The sequence below is a fragment of the Grus americana genome, chromosome 7 (genome assembly GCF_028858705.1).
Source record: "Grus americana isolate bGruAme1 chromosome 7, bGruAme1.mat, whole genome shotgun sequence".
NCBI classification, from domain to species: domain Eukaryota; kingdom Metazoa; phylum Chordata; class Aves; order Gruiformes; family Gruidae; genus Grus; species Grus americana.
The window spans coordinates 14,221,330-14,243,321 of NC_072858.1; the positions used below are offsets into that span (position 1 = coordinate 14,221,330).

Genomic DNA, 21,992 nt, shown 5'->3' on the forward strand with positions numbered 1-21,992 from the left:
CCCTTACTTAGAAAACTGTTGTTTCTGGTTTTTTCTTTTCTTCTCTCTAATGCTCCTATAGAGGGAATAGGCTAATAAAGATAGCAGTGGAGCCAGGAAGGCACTCTAGATAGGAGGAACTCAGAAATGCCTGGGTTTGGTCAGGTCACATTTTTTTTCTCCTTTAATCATTCACAGAAGTGGAATCCAAAGTTGCAGATAGAGGAATCAAGAGCATGTAGGTTTTCTGAGTGGAGAAGCATTGCAAGACGTCTTTATTTTATTTTGGTATTCTCCTTCTGAAATGCAGATGTATTACTACTGTAGGTTCCCATATTAATAGTTCTACAATAAGCAGTTTCTTTCTTTTTTTTCCCCTTTTCCTCGCACACCCCTTTGGGCCAACCCAAAATACACATTTTTCTATATAGCAGAAGTGCGTTCTGGTGGCAGTGACGCTTGCTGCACTGTCTTAAGTGGCTCCTTCATGGTGGCCTTCTGGAAGGAGAGTGGATGTCCCAGCTGCTGGTGGTAGCTGGAGAATGCAGCATGCTCTTGGCTTTTTGTAAGAGGCATTTTAAGTTGAGCAACCCTTCTTATTGAAAGGTGGTTTAGGTGCTCTCCATATATGTGTGACAAGTGTGTTAGCTATCAGCTATCATCCTCTCTGGAGCACTATGCTGGAGGATTAAACCGTTCTTAGAAACAGGTTTTTATCCCATGGACAAAACTTTTAGAAATGTTGATGCAGTGATTCATCCCTGCAAGCTGGTCCTTTGCAGCCTGGGTGGCTGACCTCCAGCTTCTTGTGCTGTTTAAACTGCTCTGAATACTGTTAGGTACCACTCAGAAAAGGATTCCTCTTCTGCAGTAATACGCTTTTCTGAGTATTGAGTGCCTTAAAAGGAGCAACTCCTCCTGCAGTGAGTGTGAGGGGAGAGGGAGCAGGAAGATACAGCAGTTGAATTCTGCTTCCTTGTCTGCTGGGCTGGGTAATGGAGACCAAACACACACATCAATGTGTAGAAATAAAAACAAATCCAGCAGCTTGCAAATGGAATCCACCTTAAAGACATTAGCTTGTTCCACCTTAAATATGTAATTTCCCCAAATTCCTGGCCATGTGCTGATCCTCATTTCCTGTCCTTCTTTTTCTTTTTTCCTTTTTTTTTTTTCCCCTAGTTTGCTTCCCTCTGGAGTAATTCCAGTGCTCTGGAGCTGGAAAGCAGATGTGACTGTCAGACTCGCAGAGGCACTTCTGACTTTTTTTTTTTAACATTCCTATGGTTTGAATCCATTTTTTCCTTCATGTAATATAAACAGGGAGGGTTTTGGAATTACCCATGAACCGAATCACTGCACCTAATTCTGCAGCCCTCCCAATTCAATGCTGTAGAAGCTAGAGGCAGTATTGGTGTTTTCCTTTATTTTGCCCTGTGTGCATTATGACTTTTAAAAAAATCACAGGGACTCTAGAGAAGCGAAAGGAACATTCGGACCTGGGATCCTTCTTACTTTTCTACTGAGTTCAGTGGATTTGTCTGCTTCCCATTATGATCATAGCTGTCATTACATCCATTATTTAGATCTTGCTTTGTATCAGTTACTGTCACCTGGAGGTGACAGTACCCAAGTGGATTGCAGGCCAAGTAAGGAGCAATATGTTAAGTAAAGCTTTTGTTCTTTGCCAGCATCTTCATTTTGTGGTTTGTTCTGAGCCTCAGCCCATGTGAATGAAATGCAATTGGGTGTGATAGTGGCACTGAAATGAGGAGAAATCTTGGATGGGGTTTGAAATGTCTCCAGTAGGTTGTGAATATAATGAAGGAAGAATACTTGTGATTCAACTCTTAGATGTGAAATGAAGATCATTACTGGTTCAGGACCTCTCTGAAGCTAATTAGCAGTTTCCTTAGTTTTTTCACCTATAAAATGGGGAGATCAAGTAGCCTTCTAACGTGATGTTTACAAAGGGCTTTGAGATTGCCAAGTTCAAGAGCTAAGGTGAAAAATGTAAGCCTATTTGACTTACATTGTGAAGTTGCACAAATGAAATGGCAGTTGCTGGCAGCTACTGCTCAGCATTAACTTAGGTTGAATTTACAAACTCACAGGAAGAAATAACCAGCAACAGCCTCTCTGCTGAGGGTATGTTGCCCAGAGTTATTAACTGTCCAGCTATTGCCTCCACTATTCATTGGGAGAAACTATGTGAGATCAGAGGTATCTGAAGCAGCGGGTTTATATGGGCTGATCCAGATACGTACAGTTGGCAGGAGAACTAACGACCCACTACAGAACCTGCCTGTGGCTGCCTTTCTGATCTTAACATGTTAAGTCTCCCACAAACTAAGATGGATGTAAACTGTTTTTTCCTGCTGGTTTTGCACAATCAAGCTCTGTTGAAAGTAACCTTTGGAACTGGAGTGCTCAGTGCATTGGCAAATGTGGCTTTCTCACAGATGAAAACCTTTATGTCTCCAGATCATGTAAAGTTATAAATGTCCTTTAAAAAACCAAACAAAAGCTACAAAAACAAAACAAAACAAGCACACCAAAAACAACCTTCCCTGATGCATAGGCAGCAGAAAGTGTTGGTCATAGCTCTGCAAAAGGGTTGTCTGCTGCAAAAGGGGATGAAGCCAAAAGTCGTCAGGGCTTGAAAAATGACACTGAGAGATGCCTTGCCATAACAGGGGATGTGGCACATACAGAGGCCTTTTTTCTTTTCTTTTTTTGACTCGGTTCAAGGCTTATCAGAAAAGCCTCAAAGGGGACAGAATTGCATAGATCCACATTGCATCTTGGTATCAATGGCTGGATGCTATGTATCTGTTGGAAGTCAAATCAAGTCATTACCATTTTGCTATTTCTTGTTAGTCTCCATGCGGCAAACAGAGCCTAGAGCTGTTGGGATGCTTTCCTTTGACACCAGAATCTTTGGAAAAACTTGTTGCTAAACTCTCTGAGCAGAGTAGATCCTCTATCTTTGCCTTCGTGTGTGTGACAGAAGGCAGGTATGTAGGGAGAAGCAGCATCTCTAGTGTCCTGGCTGACCTAGGTGATAGGGGAGGAAAAGCCAGGATTTTGGACAGAAAGGTCCTTGTGGTCACTGCTAGAAGTACAGCAATTGTATTTGCTTTTGTATAGGAAGACTAATGAAGAAGTCTAGGGAAGTAAACCTCCTTTGCATTTTCCTGTTCTCCCCATAAAGTCCCAGTGCCACTCTTGGGTGTCTGGATGTGGTGAATGGGCCCAGGGTGTGCCCTGGTGCAGAAATCTCACTGCAAATCTCAGAATCCAAGCATTGGCATGACACAGTTACTCATCTGCCAGGGAATGATTTGCTGATATTTCCACGCCCCTTCACCCTGCCCAGCTCCTTCCTCTGCTGTCGAATGAGTCTCCATTTTCATTAAAGAGCTTTAGAGTCCTACTGTTTTAACCTTTGTATTTCCTGCAGATTTCCTGAGCACCAGGGTTTTAATGGTGCCTGCTTTCCCACTTAACCTAAACAGGTGCTTGATCTGTATCTTGAGGGAGTAAAGAGAGAAGGGTTTCAGTGACTCACTCTGTAGCAAGTTAGGGTTTCATTAGGGAAAGCAGAGTTCATCCACGTGGTCCTCCCTGGAGTCTGACTGTAATCTGAAATCCCTGCTGAGGTGTTAGGAATGGCAGGAGTTAGAAAAACCATCTTCCCAAAAGCCCAGTTGTGGAAGAATGACTTTAGTTTGAAGTGTAGTACGAGCAGCTCAGGCTGGTGTTCCAGGAACACATACTGGATTCAAGTGTCTGTTCAGATTTCCCAGTTTATTCAAATAGCCCCTAGGTTGTTCAGGAAAAGCCATTTTTCTTCAGTCAAATTGCTTTTCGATCTTGTAGTGCTAGAGGAAGCTGCAGTGGTTTAAGAGTCCCATATTCTCCATAAGAGAAACTGATCATACAGGACTGGGAGTTATGGGAGGAGGGATGGTGTTTGTTATTACAATTGCAAGAGGGGAGGCTTGCACAAGAGCCTTATAAACTGCAGATGTAGGGGCTCTGTACACTCTTACTTTAGTCCTTTTCCATTTAGAGTTGCCACTAGGAAGTATTAAAACTATTAAAATATTTTACTCGCTAGTTTGCTTTTTTGCTGTAGGGGAAAATACTGAGTTTGCCTAGTACTGTCTGAACATGGCATAAAACAAACTGGTGAAGCCCTTTGCCTTGTGGGTAACTATTTCTTACCCAGAGAAACTCCTTCCTTAGGATGAGAAGTGGCTTGTAACAGCAGTCCACAGTTCACTGCTAGCTCAGCTGACTTTGAGATGTCTTATTAATAGGTAATAAACAAATAGAGACCACAAAACCTTATCTGAGAACCATAAATTTTGTTTTATGTTATCATCCATCACTTTTGCCTTAGCTGCCATACCTGAAATGCGTGAGAAGACTGTGTTTGATGTGATGATGTTTCCTTTTGCATCTGCAGGTATCTAGGCAAAGAGGGCTGGGCCCCAGCTTCGTATCTGAAGAAGGCAAAAGATGATCTTCCATCTAGGAAAAAGAACTTAACTGGGCCAGTGGAAATCATAGGAAACATCATGGAGATCAGTAACCTGCTGAACAAGAAATCATCCACTGACAAGGAAACTCAAGCAGAAAACGAGACTGCAGAAACTCATATCACCAAGAAGGAAATCAGTTTGCCCATCCTGTGCAATGACTCTAATGGCAATGCCATGATGACACCAGACAAGCAGGCTTCCAAACTGGCGCAGGGATCCCCAGCTGTAGCAAGGATAGCACCTCAAAGAGCTCAAATAAGTAAGGCAGTAAAGTAGTCTGGGTTTCCACTGGCTTGCAATGAGTTCTTGTTTTCTACCTTTCAGGGCTGACACTGCCTGTCAGCTAAGGTCCCATGTGTCTTGGTCTTATAACTGAGTCCACATGAGCAGATCTTTGCATTGTCTGTAGATCTGCAGGGATTCCAAGACATGATCCTTCATTAGTAGTGATAAAATTTAACTTCACTTTATACAAAAGCTGTCTTGTTCTTCTTTATCTTAGCCAGTATGCTTTTACTTTTTTTCTTTTGCCCAGAGAAGATTTCTTTTTTTCATTATAAAACTCTAAAATGTGCCCCCCAGCCCCAGTAATATGGATGATGTGGTGGTGTGTTAAAGTCAAGGAGACTACCTATGTCTTCTCTTGCATTCGTTCTGCTGTTTTCCTGGGGGCAAGTTGCTATGATGTTTTTACTACTTCATCTGCAAAATACAGATGCTAACACTAGTCTGTGCAAGGAATAGCAAGATACTATGATAGAGGACAGTGTGAGTGTTATTAATTTAGTGGATTATTTTTACTGCTGGGGGAAAACTAGATATTAGGCCAATTCTTTGCTGGCCAATCTCCAATGGAGCTGGTCAGTTCCAGCAGAAGATACAATCCACTACTTTCTGGCAGTGATTTCCTCTTAAATTTGCTGGCTTAGCTGAGATGAATAGCTAAGCTACCTTGGTATTTCTAATATACCCTCATAGTTTCCTATCTTGTTTCTTAGAGATGCGTGAAATATTGCAGATACTGACTTCTAATATTCTCAAACTGTGTAGTAGTGGAGAGCTGCTGAAGAATGTGTTTAGCAGTACTTACAAAATCAAGTAAACTCTTGCCTCTTCTTTCCCTGTTCAGGTTCTCCAAATCTAAGAACAAGGCCACCCCCACGAAGAGAATCCAGTCTGGTTTGTATTGTGTTATGGTATATGTTAACAATGGGGCAGGTGTGCAGGTGCTTTATGAGATGTCCTGCAGCTGCACAAAGTGCAGGGGTATCTGAGAGATCCTTTATTTCCATGGCTCTTCATTTTATTGTTGAAGTATTGAGCAAACCTCTGGCCATCCTAGTGTTAATTAGGGATTTCTGTTTCTCAAAATGTTGCCCCAACTAAGCAGGTATTGAACTGAAGGGAGAACATCCTAAAGCTACTGTGTTCCATGCATTGAGCATTAAAGCCCATTTGGCTGACTCAGAAGGTTTAAAGTTCCTCTGCATGTCTGTAGCCCAGTCTGGAGCTTTTGAACTTCTCTTATCTTTAACAACTGGGAAGGTTTCCCCTCCTGCCATTGCTACCATTTTGAGGTGGCTAAGCTTCACTCTTGTATATGTTGAAAGTGACTTGGGATCTTATGGAAGGATGTGTGCTACAGGACTGAGACAGCCTATGGTTGTTTATCCTCAAAGCTAGAATTCTGGAAGTTTGGACTAACTTGAGATTAGGACTGTCATCTTCAGATGGGAGCTACTCAGTAATCTATTTGCATAAAAATCATGCTAATAACGTGTTTATAACTAGGTAATACATAGTGTTTAATCTTTGCCGTGCCCTTTATGAGCAGTATGTGACTTGTAATTTTTCCGTGTCATCTGAGATGCCTCTTAACAAACGAGATGAGTACATACTAGCATTTTCTTCCTATTTCTCTTTGTGTCTCTTTCAATTAGACTTTGTTCTGGCAAGGCTACTACACTTAATCACGTGCTAAAAATAACAATGATAATATATGTGAAACCCTGAACGTATTTGCTGTTTCCAATTATCTTCATTTAATCCAAACCATCCTATTATCTGAAGGCATTTTATTATGCTGCACTTCTGCTGTATTTCAGCATTTATAGTGCAGAAACATCCAATTATAACATTGTTAGACACGGTTCCTAAGGTATGGTGATACATTCTCTGTGAAATGCCACATGCTGTGCGTGATGAAACATGGGTTGTTAGTTACAACAGGCTATCTTGAGAAATGGTGGACCGTGTGAATAAAGCACAGTATGCCATTTGCCATATGCACATTAATGGCTTAGGATCATTTTGTGTCTTTGATTGTCCTGTGTGTCTATCTGTGGCAGGTCTGACCCATGTTCAAGAGATCCTGGCATACTGCAATTCTTGTGTTAGAACCACAAGCAGTGAAGCGCAGAAGCTGTGAAGCTTCACCATGATTTAGTCGTTCTGTAGATGAGCGATGTGCTAATCTGAAAAGCTTTTGATATTGAAATTCTTGACTCATCCCATTTATCACTTTAAAAATAATTGTAACAAACTCTAAAATGTGACAGCTTAATGTAAAGGCACTTAGCTTTTAGAGGAGTCTGGTATGCTACCAGAATGGCTGTAAGTAGCAGTGTCCTGCTCCTCGTGGAGCCTCTGTGCAGTTTAAATGCAGGTTGTGTTGGGATTGAGTAGAGATTCTGGATCTCTCTTACTGGGAGGAACTAGAATCTTTTGATCCTATAGTGAAGTCCTTCCTTTCTTGTTTCACTTTCGCTGAGCAAAACTCTTCATAGGGGTCTCTGATATTTTCCTTGTTGGATGCCCATTATCTCATATCACCGACTAGTTCAGATTGTTTAAAAATCCAGCGGCAGATTAAGAGCAATAATTCATTAGGATTACATTTAAGATAGTATGTTTGATGATAGGCAGAATCTATTATGGGCCTGTTGCACTGCAATTTTCTGTGATTGTGGCAAGCCATCCAGGATTGAGTCTTTCTGGACAAAATCTCAGAGTAAATGGGCTGTTGTTACTGTGACTGGAATGGCAGCTCACGCTTCATGGCCCATCAGTAAAATGTTTTACTGTTCAAGTAAAGATTATTGCAGTTTTAATAGCTGGTGAAGGCAGCATGAACAGTGAGTGTTGTGAAAGGCTTCTCTCTTGTGGCCCATCTCAATGCATCAGCTTCCACTCTGGAGAATTGGAAGTTATCACTAGGAAGTAACAAAGGAAGAAGGAAGAGTTTTAGTGAATAAAGGCAAATATTTTTTCATACTGCTATTTAGCCCACTATTTCTTTGGTTTAATTGAACCAAGCTTCCTATTTGCCGTAGGGTTTTCAGTTGCCCAAACCACCAGAGCCACCCTCTGTGGAAGTGGAATACTACACCATTGCAGAGTTCCAGTCGTGTATCTCTGATGGCATAAGCTTTCGTGGCGGACAAAAAGCAGAGGTGAGCCTTAACAGTGCAGCTGGAAAGTTGTAATATTTGGCTATTGCAGGGGACCGGATTGAAAGGGGAGGAGTGAAAACCAATTAGTTGATTTTTATCTAAGTAACGTGTTCCTTGTCATCTCAGGTTATAGAAAAGAATTCCGGCGGCTGGTGGTATGTGCAGATTGGAGAGAAGGAAGGATGGGCTCCAGCGTCTTACATTGACAAGAGGAAGAAGCCGAATTTGAACAGAAGAACCAGTACTTTAACCCGCCCAAAAGTTCCTCCCCCAGCACCTCCCAGTAAACCAAAAGACTCTGAAGAAGGAACAGCTCCTGGAACGGTGTCTTCAGGAGATACTCAGGACTCTCCTCACAAGCTCAAATATGAAGAACCTGAGTATGATGTGCCTGCCTTTGGCTTCGACTCGGAGTGTGAAGTGAGTGAAAGTCATCGTGAAGAAGGCACTCCTGAAAAACGGCTGTTTCAGCCCCTCAAGCCTTCTCCCGTGTCATCACTTCAGAAAGCAAAGTTCAAGGTAGGAGAGTCTGCAGAAGATGTTACTCACGAAGAAGAGACCATCTATGAGAATGAGGGATTCAGGCGTTATGTGGAAGATGCTTTGTCCAATAAGGAATGTAGTGGAGACTCTGATTCTCAGAAAAGCTCCTCTGTCTCCTTGATCAGAAGGAATTCTCCATGTTCTAGCTCTCCTAAATCATCACTTGTGAAGCTCAAGACAGACAAAAACATCCAGCCTGATCTTGGAAAATGTCATTATTCCAGGAGTGAGGAGACAAAACCAAGGTCAGCTTCAGATGTTGGCTTACGTAGCGTGCCAAGAACAGGCATGAAGAAGGAACCTGGGCAGAGTCCTTCCATTCGAGCAAAGCCAATCGTTAGGCCCAAACCCTTCCTGAACAAGGCAGATTCTCAGAGCCAAGAAAAGATGGATATTAGCACTTTAAGGCGTCAGCTGAGGCCAACCGGGCAACTCAGAGGTGGACTTAAAGGTTCAAGAAGTGAAGAGTCCGAGAGCCCCCCAAACACAGCTTCTGACAACCAAGATGATCCTGTTAGGAGGAGCTCGGCTGATCTCATTACAGCTCCTTCTCATGGCATTTTCTGCTCTAGCCATCCAGCCAAAACTGAGCAAGAAAATGACTCCAGATGTTTCTATGTGACCACTGACTCATACCAAAAGGTACAGGATTCTGAAATTTGCTTCCCAGCAGGAGTAGAAGTGGAAGTGCTGGAAAAGCAAGCCAGTGGGTGGTGGTACCTGAAATATGGAGACATGGAAGGCTGGGCTCCTTCCCATTATTTGGCTCTTCCTGATAACCAGCGAGAAACCACATCGGCAGAGACTGATGCCTCATTTGCCAGGAACAGGAAAAATGAAAACAAGTCAAATAGTTTAGAGAAGATAGAGAAGAGGGTTCAGGCTTTGAACACCATCAACCAGAGCAAACGTGCAACGCCACCCATCCCAAGCAAACCTCCTGGTGGTTTTTCAAAAACATCAGGGCCAGTCAAAATGAGGAATGGTGTGAGGCAAATTGCTGTCCGGCCACAGTCAGTGTTTGTGTCTCCACCACCAAAGGATAACAACCTGTCATGCTCCTTGCGCAGAAATGAGTCTTTAACAACTACAGATCATCTTAGGACCGTCCGTCGGAATTCCTCCTTCAGCAATGCACGGTCGCAGCCTGGTGACACAAAAGGAAAGCAGCCTGAGCGGTCGGGTACAGAGGGCTTGGAGACCACCTCCAACCTCCCCACCCAGAGGAATGGGATTCCTGTATCCACAGTCAGGCCGAAGCCCATTGAGAAATCCCAGTTCATCCACAACAATCTCAAGGACATCTATGTTTCCATTGCAGACTATGAAGGGGATGAGGAGACTGCAGGGTTTCAGGAAGGTGTCTGCATGGAGGTCCTCGAAAGGAACCCAAATGGCTGGTGGTACTGCCAGATCATGAGTGGTGTGAAGCCATTCAAAGGCTGGGTGCCCTCAAATTACTTAGAGAAAAAGAACTAATATTGCAATATCTTTAACCTCCCTAATTTATACTGTTCCTGCTGTGTACATGTGGAAAAAACAATTGCTACACAAAAAGATGTTTCCCTGTGCTCCAGTTTGTACAAAGGGACAAAGGAATCTATGCTGAGGACAAATCTGCCATGTTCTGGAGAGGTTTGTGGGGTTAACATGTCGTAAGCAACTATGAGGAAGATGCAGCATAGTCAAATGCCTTTTTGTGAAGTTGTTAATAATCTTGTATGTGTAACAGGGTATGATATCCCATCTTTCCCATTATTGATAGGAAACCAAATGTGTGCCTTTTGTGAGAGAGAAATACACATGCATCTACTTGAGGAGTTTTGTGCCAAACTGTTTTACAATCTTGGCTCCCTTTCTCCTAATTCTTGTCTGTATGTGGAATACCCAAGAGTTTTGGATGCGTTTCCACAACTTACAGTGAGAAGTGAATGGGAGTTTCTGAAACACAGAGGGACTCTGATCCTTTGGAGATGTTCATTCACTTTTTTTACTGTTCTCAACAATTGGTTGGTCCAGAGTTGGAGCCTTTTCATTGCGGAGGGATTTAGTCTCTGACTTCAGCTGTGTTTTCTTGTTAATGCTAACTCACCGGAAAAGGCAATCAGGTGGTGTCAGTTGGTGGTTTTTTGTTTCCTTTCATTCTGTCTTGTTCTTTGAGTTGGGATTTCAGGTGTTCTAGGGCAGCGATGCCTGCTGGTGCTTGTGAAAACAAACCTACAAACCCCATGCTTAAGCACGTTGAATACTTTGTACACTCTGTATTTGGTTCTGTGCCTGACTCCTGCCAGGCGATCCTGGTTGATTCTCTTCCCAGAACTGGCTTTCTCAAAATTTGTCATAATATCAAAATGTACAAAAGTCCCTTAAGACACTGAAGACAAAGCTGTCAAATGTGTTACTTCCGTTTTTGCGATCTGGTCCGAATCTAAGCGTGCTGACTGCTGGCCAGGCCCACCAACGTATTAGTTAGAAATAGCCATAACCTTCTGCAACATCAGTGTTTACAATGGCGGGGGGAAGCCATCAAACTCAGTCTGCACATCCTTAATTTGTATATTTTTGGGGAACTGTTTTTCTGTGTTTTGTTTTTTGTCTTTTCTGTGCATTCTGGGTTTACTTTTGTGTCTTATTTTACCAGAAGAGACTTAAAACTGAAGTAGGAGCCAAATATGTGTTTCTGTTCCCACTTGAATCCAAAAAGTACATTTGTACTGGAAAGTGTGCCTGGGCTTCTCAGGCTCAGAGATGTAATATCAAAGCAGTTAGAATGCATCTAACCGGGAAGCTGCCTCTTCTAGTTCCATTTCTGTTTGCCTTTCTTCACTCGTGCTTTGAAATGTGGCACACGGTGGGGTAGTGTGATGGGAAACGGAAGAAGCATCTATTGGAATAGGCTTGGAATATGGAGTTACTCTTGAGGTAGCCAGCTCTTGTACTGTAAACGTCCTTGGCTAAATCCCTACTGTACTTGAGAAAGTCATACTTTTTTTTTAAACGGCCTTGTTAATCACTCAAGATCCATATCTAATTCCTTTAAATAGTAGGCAGCATTGTAAATCTGTTTTAAGGGGGAGGGGGCAGACCATTTCACTACTGGCTTACACAAAATGATACATGCCCTTTTTTCTGCTAGAGCTTCATACTGATTTGGCTTGGAAGGTAAAGATTATAAAGACTTTAAAATACCTGGGATCAAGGGGCTGAGTAAAATAGTACAAGAGTATCATGTGTTACTGGGCATGTTTGTCAAAAAAATTTACACAATTTGTACATCGTTCTTGTCTTTATTTTTGTGGTTTGGGGTTTTTCTTAATTTCCATGGTAACATTGAGAGAGTTGCCTGCAGCTAACCTGACTGATGTCCTTTTGGTAACTAAAACAATATCCAGGTGCCACAACTGGCTACGAACAGCGCTGTGGTTTGAGCAGCTCTCTGTATCCAAGTGGGGAGGGAGGGTGTTTTGATTGGGATCCCTTTCAGTTGTGGTGGCAGGAGAGGGAGGTGTATCTGCACAACAGCTCATGCCACAGTGTGCAGGGTCCTCTTTGTACCTTAATGTCTTGCCATATAATATATATGTATGTATCCAGTTAGCTACATCTTGCTGGATGTGTATCTGAGGCATTGTGGCCCTGTCTCTCATACTTCTCCCCATTTTTACTTGTACTAATATGGTAGCAGCCATAAAAGACTGCTGGAGCTGTTGTGAGATTATAATAGAAGTATTATATTCTTCTGCTGGACAGTATTAAATAGAGCAATACATAGAGTTATCTGCTAGATTGCAGTACTAATAGTAGTGACTTAGTGACTCGTATTAATGTTGTTATGATTTATTTTAACAATAATGATGCGGAAGTGGTTCATTATTTTGAATTAATGCACTTTAACAATAAAAGAAACCAAAATGGAAGCCAATGCAGAGAACTAAGTGCATTATTTAAAGGTGCAGTATATAATTATCATTTTCTTGAAGCACATATTTATTAAGAATTAACTTATTATTTAAAATATTCTAAAGTTTTGTTTAAAGACATTCCCACTAGGTCATCTCTTTGGGGGGATGTAAAAGCGCAGCTCCCAGACATTCTGCATTGAGCCACTGAATTCTCTGAGTACGGTGCAGCGTGACGGGAGCCTCTACCCAGGGAGAGGAAAGCAGCATGCAGACGGGAGAGCCTGGACTACTATAAATAATCACACTTGCATCCAGCAAAGCCAAGCCAAGAGCACCTCTGAAATGCAGGAGTCCTTGCAGGGTTTGGGGTGACAAAGCCATTTTTGGCAGACGATTGTGGTGCCTGGCTGCTGTGTGCCTTGCATGAGGCTGGTGCCCAGTGGATGCAGGATTGCCGCAAGGCTCTGGTTAGTGTGAGGGCTTCAGGATCTGCCTGTGAAACATGGACCAGCTCTGTATCAGAGGTCAGTCTCTTCCACAGCTCCCTTTCCACCTCACTGGCTCGCTTCTCCAGCTCTGGCTTTTGGAGGGAGGTGGTTTGCCAAGCTCCAAGTGGTGCAGGGGATAACACTGGGCCAGGGTGCCTGCAGTACTGCCAGGGTTTTCTCAAGCAGCAGCCCAATACCCGTGGCTCAGTTGCTCCTTTATCCCACCTCAAAGGCTCCATGGCCCCCTGAGAAGAGGCCAGAACCAGTAGATGGGCTACAAAGCCACACTCATGGCCTCCTTCCTCCCTCTGCCCCTACCTGTGCTGGCAAAAAGGATGGGGTGCAGATGACCTACTTGATGCTAGAAATGAATGTGGGCCATTGCCTGGCATGCCGGACTTTGTGCCTGGTGGGAAAGCTTCGATTTGATCTTACGCTTATTGGGTGGCTGGTTTGACTGCTTGTGCTTAAAAAGGGCACTTCTAAAGCAAATTCCCCCCCCAATGCAGTTTTTCCCCTTCACATCTTACCATTGTCACAGCATCTCTCACTGATCTCTTTTTTTGATTCTTTCAACTGAGATACAAGGAAAAGAATTATTTTTTCCATCAGCGAGCAGCTAGTTTTGGTCAGCTCCACTGATGCCCAAAATAGCAAGTTCTTTCCACTGTTAGCTGTGAAACAGAGTGAAAGGCCTTAAGCTAAATCAGAAAAGCTGACTGCAGGGCAGGAAAACCTGGCAGGGTGCCTCAGAAGACAATGTAGTGCTAGAAATGTTTTAGCTGTTTTCTAAAATGTTAATGTTGCCTTAAGCTTTATTTACTAAATTTGTCAAAACTGACACTGGATCAAGAACAATATTTAAATGTAACGTACACCTCAGTGAACACTCAATGCAGAAATCAATTGTACTGTCTAAATTTCTCTTTCTGGTTTATTCTTGAACCAGATTGTTAAGAGGAAGAGCTCTGCAGAGCTTGGGCAAAGCCATTTGCAGCTGAAGGGGGCCCTCCTCTGGGGGAAGAGGCGGCTGCTGTCACTGTGTTGCTCTCACCCGCTGTCCGTGCTTTCCAAAAAGTCTTGAATTTGGACCAGCAGAAAATCCAAACTCCAATGCCAGAGAACAAAATTTAAGAATGTGAAAATTGTATCTTGCTGTATACTGCAACTTTAATAATAATGAGCACTTCTGAGTTCGTTATTGAGGTTTATATAATGCCTGAAAAGTTTAATTGCTGGTTTCCCTTGTGTCCCCTTTCAAAACACTTCCTCATAACAGCAAGAGTAATGTTTTTGTTAGCAGCCTTTCTCTGTGGGAGGCAATTCCTGTTAATTGTTTTAGCTCTCACACATTGCAATGGGTGGGTGTAGTCATATGTACCAGTCCTTTGCAAGCCTAACTTTTCAAGATATAAAAGATACCATGGGCATGTGTCGGGATACTTAACTGATGTGTCGACAGGAAGTTTTTAAATCAATGTGTACAGTAATAGCAAATACACAATAATGAAGGATTTAAATTGGCTCACGGTTAGACTCTTAAAAATGGAATTTCACATCTGCACGGGTATAACTAAAAATGGATTTGGCCCTTGTGGATACGCACCCCAAAGACTCCTTCCGTTATGATGCTATAAAGTTTGACGAAGGCATTATATAATTGTTTTCATCATTTTCAGATCTTAACGAATCGTATTTTATTGTAATATATATCCATTGCTTTCCTCAGTTAAAAAGAAAGTTACTGCTTTTATCTTATATGAAAACCAAGGGAATTTGATAAAGCATTCATTATTTTCATATTACTAGTATTAACAGAGTAGAACTAGTACTATTTAATTTTAGATCTTCATAGCTAGCTTGTTAATAACTCATATTTTCCTGTGTTGTATCCTACTATTTGTTTTTATTTTTTCCCAAATACTCTGCATTCTTGAGAAAAAAACAAATCCAATGAGTGGATAAGTGCAATATTCATAGAATAAACAGGCCCCTCATCCAGGACTTGGAGTGGAACGTGCAGTGTGAAATGTTTGCAATTCTCTATTCATGCACTCTTAGGGGAAAGGGGAAATGCATGGGAGGGGGCAGCTGGACGAAAACAGGATCCTTGAGTAGGTAGGGACTGGTAGCTGGGGTGGCTTGGGGTGGGAATGGCTGCTTTTCATAAAAGAGCATCACCTGTTACTGAAAATATAAGGATTATGCAGCATGTTGCCAGGATTATGTATAGAATGTGCATTAACGTCCTTATCAACACAGGACTTCTGAGCTGTGCTTGAAACACTCTGTCATCCATGCATGATACTGTCTTCTGGTATGTCTCTGCTGGCTATGTCCTCTGCTGCGCTTCAGAATCAATGATAACTCCAGAAGGGAAAATAATCCTGCTGGTGCAGTCCCAAGTTTTGATACTGTATTGTTACTTGTATTTATTGCAAGAGCTATGGGAATATTTTTACAAGTCCTTATTTCTTTTCTTTCTTTATTGTTAACCTAAGAAAAAAAGTCCCCATTTTATCTGGGTTAGTTCACAGCTGATTTGGGTATTGATTTCATATTTCTTGGCTTGCAAAGGCTGATCTCTCAGGTCCAAAATAAAGTTGGGCAGAAACTTGGCTCCTCAAAAGAGTTTTTGTCTTAAATTCTATTTGAATGAAAGGAGAACTTCCATCTGTCCAAAATAATGTGACTTTCCAGGTAGCAGCAAAATCTACTACCTTTGAAAAACTGGACTGTTTTCATAAGATGCCAGAGAAATGTGAAAGCCAGAGCATTTGAGCTCTGAGCTCTGGGAAGTACATCTCCTGTGGCTCTAGTTCATGTCCCTGGAGAGGGGGTGTACCTCAACTTTCTACTTAATTTTTGTCCTGCTGTTCTTAAGTTTGTCAAAAAGCCTTAATATTACCAGAGCCCTTTGCATTCAGACAAAAACTGAGTTCTGCAGCTGTACTGAAATAGTATCAATTACATGATTTTGGAAAACCTCTAATACTTTACAAATGAATCTGGTTTTAAGGACCCAACTTAATTTTTTCATGTGCTCTTGTCTAAACTGGCAAGAAGTCCATGAGCATCAGTAGAGTTATGCTGACAGAAGACCCGCAGTGGAGCACAGCGCCTTGCGGGCACTCAGCATGGACTGTTCTCAGCAAAAGCAAGCACTGTGTCCTCAGTTCCTACACCTCCAAAGGGTGCACAGGACAGCTGGGCCTTGGTGCTGCCATGCCATGATCCACTTCCCTACGGGTCTTGCAGCTTTTTAAAACCAACTGGAGCTTTGCTGCTATTTGCTGGTGGCTTCCCATCACCAGCGGCTCCTTCTCTGGCAACTTCAGATGCTCTTTAGCCACATAGCGAAGCACTGTGTACAAGTGCAGTGTTTGATAGCTGCCAACAGTACCAAAATGATGGTCTGAGAGCAAATGTTTGTGTAAGTTATTTTATTTTCATTTGCTTTTAGTTGCTTGATAGAAGCAGGGACCACCAATGTAGCGATGCATGGGGAATGTGTCTGCACACTTGAACTGTTTGATGGCCTCTGCTAGCTCCGCCCCGTGCTTGTATTTCTCTTTTTCTCCCTCTGTGCTGCTCAGTAGTCGTGTCTGTTGTGTGTGTATAATTTTCAATAAAGTACTGTATGTAGGGCTGGATCCAAAAGCCCCCACAGTCAGTTGACTTTGGGTTGGGATGTAGGTTGCTATTGCTGCTTTTCCTCCTCCATCTTGGACTCAACTTGGAGCAAAGCACAGATGTCTGTAAAAAGTCACCCATAACTCTACTTTGGGGTGTCAGTTTTGTGGGGTGTGCGTGAATTGCCAAGAGTGAAGCAAGGGAATCTTTTTTTTCTTGGGTGCCCTCACATCAGGGCTAGGGCTCCACAGCTATTCCTGGAGCAAAAGCCGCACCGCGTGCAGACCTGACTGGCGTAGGCAGAACAAATTAGTTTCTCCCATTTTATAATACCAGGGCTGGGCTGGTCCCATTAACAATGTTCTTCATTTGTTCTTGCATCAAGGTAGCGTTGATAATAGTTGGAGAGTGCAATTTTTTTGTTTTATGTTTGTTTTTGAATAAATAAATTTGGTTTAAAGATTCACACTGGCGTTTTACAGACCTGTTCTTGTCAGCATAAGCCACTACTGTCCTGAGTTGAGACTCCTGTTTGTTACTGAATCAAAATAATGGGAACTATGTTGATAATTTGGAAAGAAATGAAAGGTAACTATATTGGCAGGGGAGAGAGAGATAAAATATGAGGAAAAAGATGTTTCTAAGAAGGCCATAAATTATTGGGTCTGACACTGCAGGTGTTTTCTCTGTATAGATGGTTTCAATACAACACTGCTCTGTGTTAGGATTTTTCATTATTGAGAAAAGTTGAGTTTTTTTCACTCTGTGATATAGTATAACAATCTGTATCCTGAAGCCAATGGTCCACCAAAGGAAGAGAAACACGGGTTACGTGTTTGTTGTGGTTGAGGCAGTTTGTGTGTCTGAGAGTTTGCATATACCGAGGTTCGGCTGATGGAGCGGGCAAGAGTGGCTGTTTCAGGTCTGCCCGTACTGGCCCTCTGTGAAACAACCCTGTGCTAGTGGTACTTCTGGAAAAATGTTGGGTTTAGTGATCTTTTCCTTTTGCTCAGGGTTATTTGGTTACAATGGTACCTGTCTGTCCTGGTCCCTGCTTGGTGGAGGAGAAAAACAGAGGGGAGGGAGAATCATTTGGCACTATAGGAAAAATTTCAAAGCATAACATTTAATATTAAAATAAATATTTCAAGCTTGTCCAGATATTCCCCTTCAAAGCTGTACTAGTGACTCTGTATTTGATGTCTGAAATTAAGCAACATGGCAGCTTTCTCTGTGCAAACAGTTCTTCTGTTGTTTGAAGGCTTGTTCTTGAACTGCTTCTGGGTCACCAGGGAAGTAGTAATAAATAAACAAAATCCCATCATCACTCTTGGGGTTTAGATTGGGGGAGCATCAAATTCTGTTCTGACTCTAGGTCCCCCTGAGCATCCAGATTCAGTTTGTTTCTGTCCCCTAGAAGCGGAACAGAAGAGAATAGTGCAGTCACTGGAACTTAGCCTGTAACAATTAGTAAACTGGAAAAAATAAAAAGTGAATTAAAAATAAACGTTTTAAAAAATTAAATATTTTGGTGAATAGCTGACTTAACAATTTCCTGTCTTGGATTTTCATAGAGGAGAGGGGGAGAAGTTATAATTGTTTCCAGTCTCTAGGAGGAATTTTTCTGCAGCATGCCGAATAGGCTTGCTGAAAAGACTTGCTCATGGCGAGTTCAAACTTGGAGTATTACAAAAGCAAAGTGCATGTAGCATTACAATGACTTTTCTGTACTGAGGATCCAAACTGAGTATTTGCAGAGTCAATAGTTTACAGAGTAGGTGCGTTTCTGCTGTCTGGCTGATGTGACATTACATCAGTGCTGTTTCTTTATTGCAGATTTAATTGCAGACAGCAGTGCTTGTTACTCTACTGGCAGTGTTTGGGGAGAATCATGCAGATGAGCCTCCTCAGTTAAGACTCAATATCAAATTTCCTGTCAGGAGAAGTCTTGCCAGCAGTTTGATTGCTGCTTAAGCTAAAGTTCAGATGCAGATAACTCAAGGTGGGTGTTGAAAGCAGCTCAGCTGGACGTGTACATCCATAGCTGTTTCCAGAGCTATTAATTAGCCCTAATTGACTCTGGAAATGGTGGGCAGTCAGTTATTGGGAGCCTAAACCTGTTGTTGAATGAAGACTGAAATCTGTTTGAGCAGTTGTGCTCACCTCCATTAGCAGAGCATTTGCACGTGTCTGGACTGGAAATGCCTATGGGTTTTGCTGTCCCAAGTTTGTATTTGGCGACAAAAAAAAAAAATCTATCTAGGCTTGGTCTAAGTGAGGTTTTGCAGTTGATTTCCTGGTTGGTTGATGTTCTTAATGTGACCTTGGATATTAGATTCTGTTGTCATTTCTGTGTTGGTGTAGTGCTCCATTTTTCTAGTGGTTAGCTGGTGGAAATGTACCTGGTGGGAGCTTGGGAGAGTATGTCGGTGATCAGAGATAGAGAAATGTGTGGCTGGTCTTAGTGTGTGTGGTCAAGTTGGTGACACTATTTTGGTTTTTTTTTGTTTGTTTTCTTTTTAACATGGGAACCATTCTGTCTGTTCTGCTTGGGAAATGGTCTAGAAGTTGGTGTGATTTCTGATGCAGTATAATATGAGAAGGAATAAGTGAGAGCTTTTTTTATTATTATTATTTTTAAGAGAGTTTATGGGCAGGAGTCCATTCAGTTTGGTTTGGGTTGCAAGTTAAGCCAAGAGAGGAATAAAATGAGTCTGGGGAAACCCTTTTTTGTGATAACAGCTTTGGACCATATTTTCTTATGGCCTCTCATCCAGCTCCACTGAAGGTAGTGGAGTGAATATTGTTTATCATGCAGATGTTAAAGCTTTTGGCTAAGTATTGATTCTTTCAGAGCTGACAAGTATTTTGACATTGACAGCATCACTCCTTAATGTACCTATAGCAAATGTGAGCTAGAGACAGAAATAGTAACTGCAGCCTCATGCATTGTCCAGTTTTTGTTTAATGAACTCAAAATGGTGACCAGTTGGATAAAACTGTTTGTACAGTGAACAGCTCCTGCAAGGGTCCAGTTGTGCTTGGGTCTCTGAGGTGTTTTCCTAGAAAAGGAAATCATGTGCACGATAGGCAAAATTTTGTCTTTCTCAATCATCCCAGTAAAATTGAAACCCAGAAAAATGACCTTTTTTTTTTTTTTTGCACTTAATAGTACTTTTTGTCATTGATGGCAAGAGTCATTGTTAATGAGGGGTCAGATGCCCAAATCTGTGTGAACTGTCACACGACAGAAGACCTTTTTGCGACTGGTCCCTGAGTCTGCGTGTAACCGTGGTAGATTTGATACAGATTAGAGTACTAGTTAACAAAGATGACTAACTTCTCTACAGGCCAAGACAAAAGATGCATTATCAATGGGGAAAATATAGCTTTCCTTTTTGCCAAATGATGCTGTAGAAATGTCCCTCAAGCTTCAGCACAGAACACCTGGGGACCTGTGACTATTTAGCTGATACATACGGTACTATGGGCCTGGTTCTGTGACTGGGACAACAGAAGTGCATTTCTGTCCCCATGAGAATTAATGAAATGATCCTAGCACAGTGTTTTCATTGCTCTAGATCTGTCAGCAGTGGTGGGGAAACAGTTGTGCAAAGCACCTTCCCTCTAATCCAGACTTTGCAGACTTTACTTGACTTTAGTGCCCTGTCCAGAATGTTTTCAGTGCTCGTAGTTACGTCATAGGCCAAGTGCAGTAAATGGGGATTGAATATCAGCAGATCAGCCTGTGTCTGCTCATCTCACAGGCATGGGTGACTGGGTCAGGGTTTTGCTGCCCTGTGTGGGACGGGCTGTGCACACGGGGCTCCCCTCTTCTCCACGACTGCCAAACAGCCACGTGCCGTGCCCAAGTGCTTGCTCAGAGAACTGCAAAACAATGTAAAGTAATTGAGGTTTGGGGGATCTCCCTAAAGCAGCACATTCTGAAGCAGTGAAGTTAAAAATCAAATGTTTGTTTGGGGGATTTTAATCATGTCTGTGCCTATAAAGGTGAAAACTCTGCATGGGTCATTCAATGGGAAGTGAGAAACACAAATTGTCTCAGGCAATTGTGCATGTGAAGATGCAGAGCAAAAACTTCACATTGCTGTGCCTAAAAGTAGATCTTGGCATTTCTTTTTAGGCATTTATTAGAGCTGGCGGTATCTTGGAATGGAACAGCATTTAATAATGGTTAATTAAGACTGCTAAAAAACTCCTGGAGGAAAAGACAAACGGAGGTTCTGGGCACTTGTAGAGGAGGGAGTTGCAATAAATGTAAAATATTGCCAGGTGCTTTATGAACTTAATTTTTTTTTTCCTAGGATTGTCACAGATCCTTGTGACTGTGCCCTGGCCCACACTAGTGCTGTGGCACAGCAAGTGGGTATAGACATCCCTCTGCAAAAATTCATAGCCGTGCCTCTGTGACAGGCATGCGTGTATTGGAAAAGATGAGCCTAAAAAAGACCTGGGGTAAATTATGCTCAATAAAAGAGCTCCTGATTTGTGTGTTCCAGATATGCTGAAATAACTCGCATTTGGGTAACTTCAGCTCCTTCCGGACATCAGCACGCAGGTGCTGCAGTCTGCTGGGCTTTGGAGGGTGGAAAGGGAAATTCAGGATGCACACTGTCACTGCCCTTCCTGTTCTCCAGCCGTGCCCCAAGTCAGAGCTCTGCCAGGCTGAAGCAGGATCAGGCCTTTGGCACAGTGTTTGCCACGTCCCACAGGACCGAGCTTAGCTCTGCCAGGTGCTTTGAGTGCTGTTCGCTGGCAGTGTGCGCTGTTGCACAGCGGTGATGCTCTCCTCCCCGTGTGTGCAGGACCAGGGGAGGTTATGAGGGACTGCCAGAGTCTGAGGGCTGTTTTCTCAGAGTTATTACAAGTTCTTGCAATGTGAACCTTTAATGTTTTCAAAGACTCAGGCAGAAAGGACTTGCTAAACAGACTGTACCTGTCATCTCCCAGTTCATTGATTGCTTGGACCAAAGGTGGTGCTAAATCTGATCCTTGTCTGTAATATTTATATTTTGTTGGACTTTTTTTTAATTGTTTGATAAAACAGATGCAGTGTCCTTCTTACATGAGAAATTTAGTCCTGGCTTGGGACATGGCAAAACTCACTGGATCTTCAGGGTCTGGAATTGTTGTTTGTTAACATTTGAGCAGGCTTGCAGTGTTCTGGGGGGAGGTGGGAAAAGGGTACTCTATCTTCAAATGCTTGCAGACTGTAAGAATTGACTTGTGATATTTTGTTTGTATTTTGTTTACACTGCCTCTTATGCCCTAAGGAAAAATAAATTTTTGACCTTTTTAATTGTGATCCAGTTGGTTTATTTTTTGAAATTTTTCAGTACTGTTTTAATTCCATCTGTGTCTGTCAAACCACTGAATTTAGCTTTCCCAGAATAATTTAGGACTTATGGGTACGTGCAACTGCAA

General features: G+C 42.3%; 1 protein-coding gene across 7 annotated transcripts in view; it reads left to right on the forward strand.

The window, feature by feature from the left end:
* SH3PXD2A (SH3 and PX domains 2A) overlaps positions 1-21,864 on the forward strand; it is a 268,737-nt gene extending 246,873 nt beyond the window's left edge. For all 7 annotated transcript variants that reach the window (XM_054832109.1, XM_054832111.1, XM_054832112.1 and 4 more), the window contains 4 exons: positions 4,454-4,788; positions 5,659-5,708; positions 7,862-7,981; positions 8,108-21,864. In XM_054832109.1, the coding sequence (XP_054688084.1) occupies positions 4,454-4,788; positions 5,659-5,708; positions 7,862-7,981; positions 8,108-10,003 (2,401 nt within the window). In that variant the 3' untranslated portion in view covers positions 10,004-21,864. The remainder of the gene's footprint in view (positions 1-4,453; positions 4,789-5,658; positions 5,709-7,861; positions 7,982-8,107) is intronic.
* The last annotated feature ends 128 nt before the right edge of the window (positions 21,865-21,992 follow it).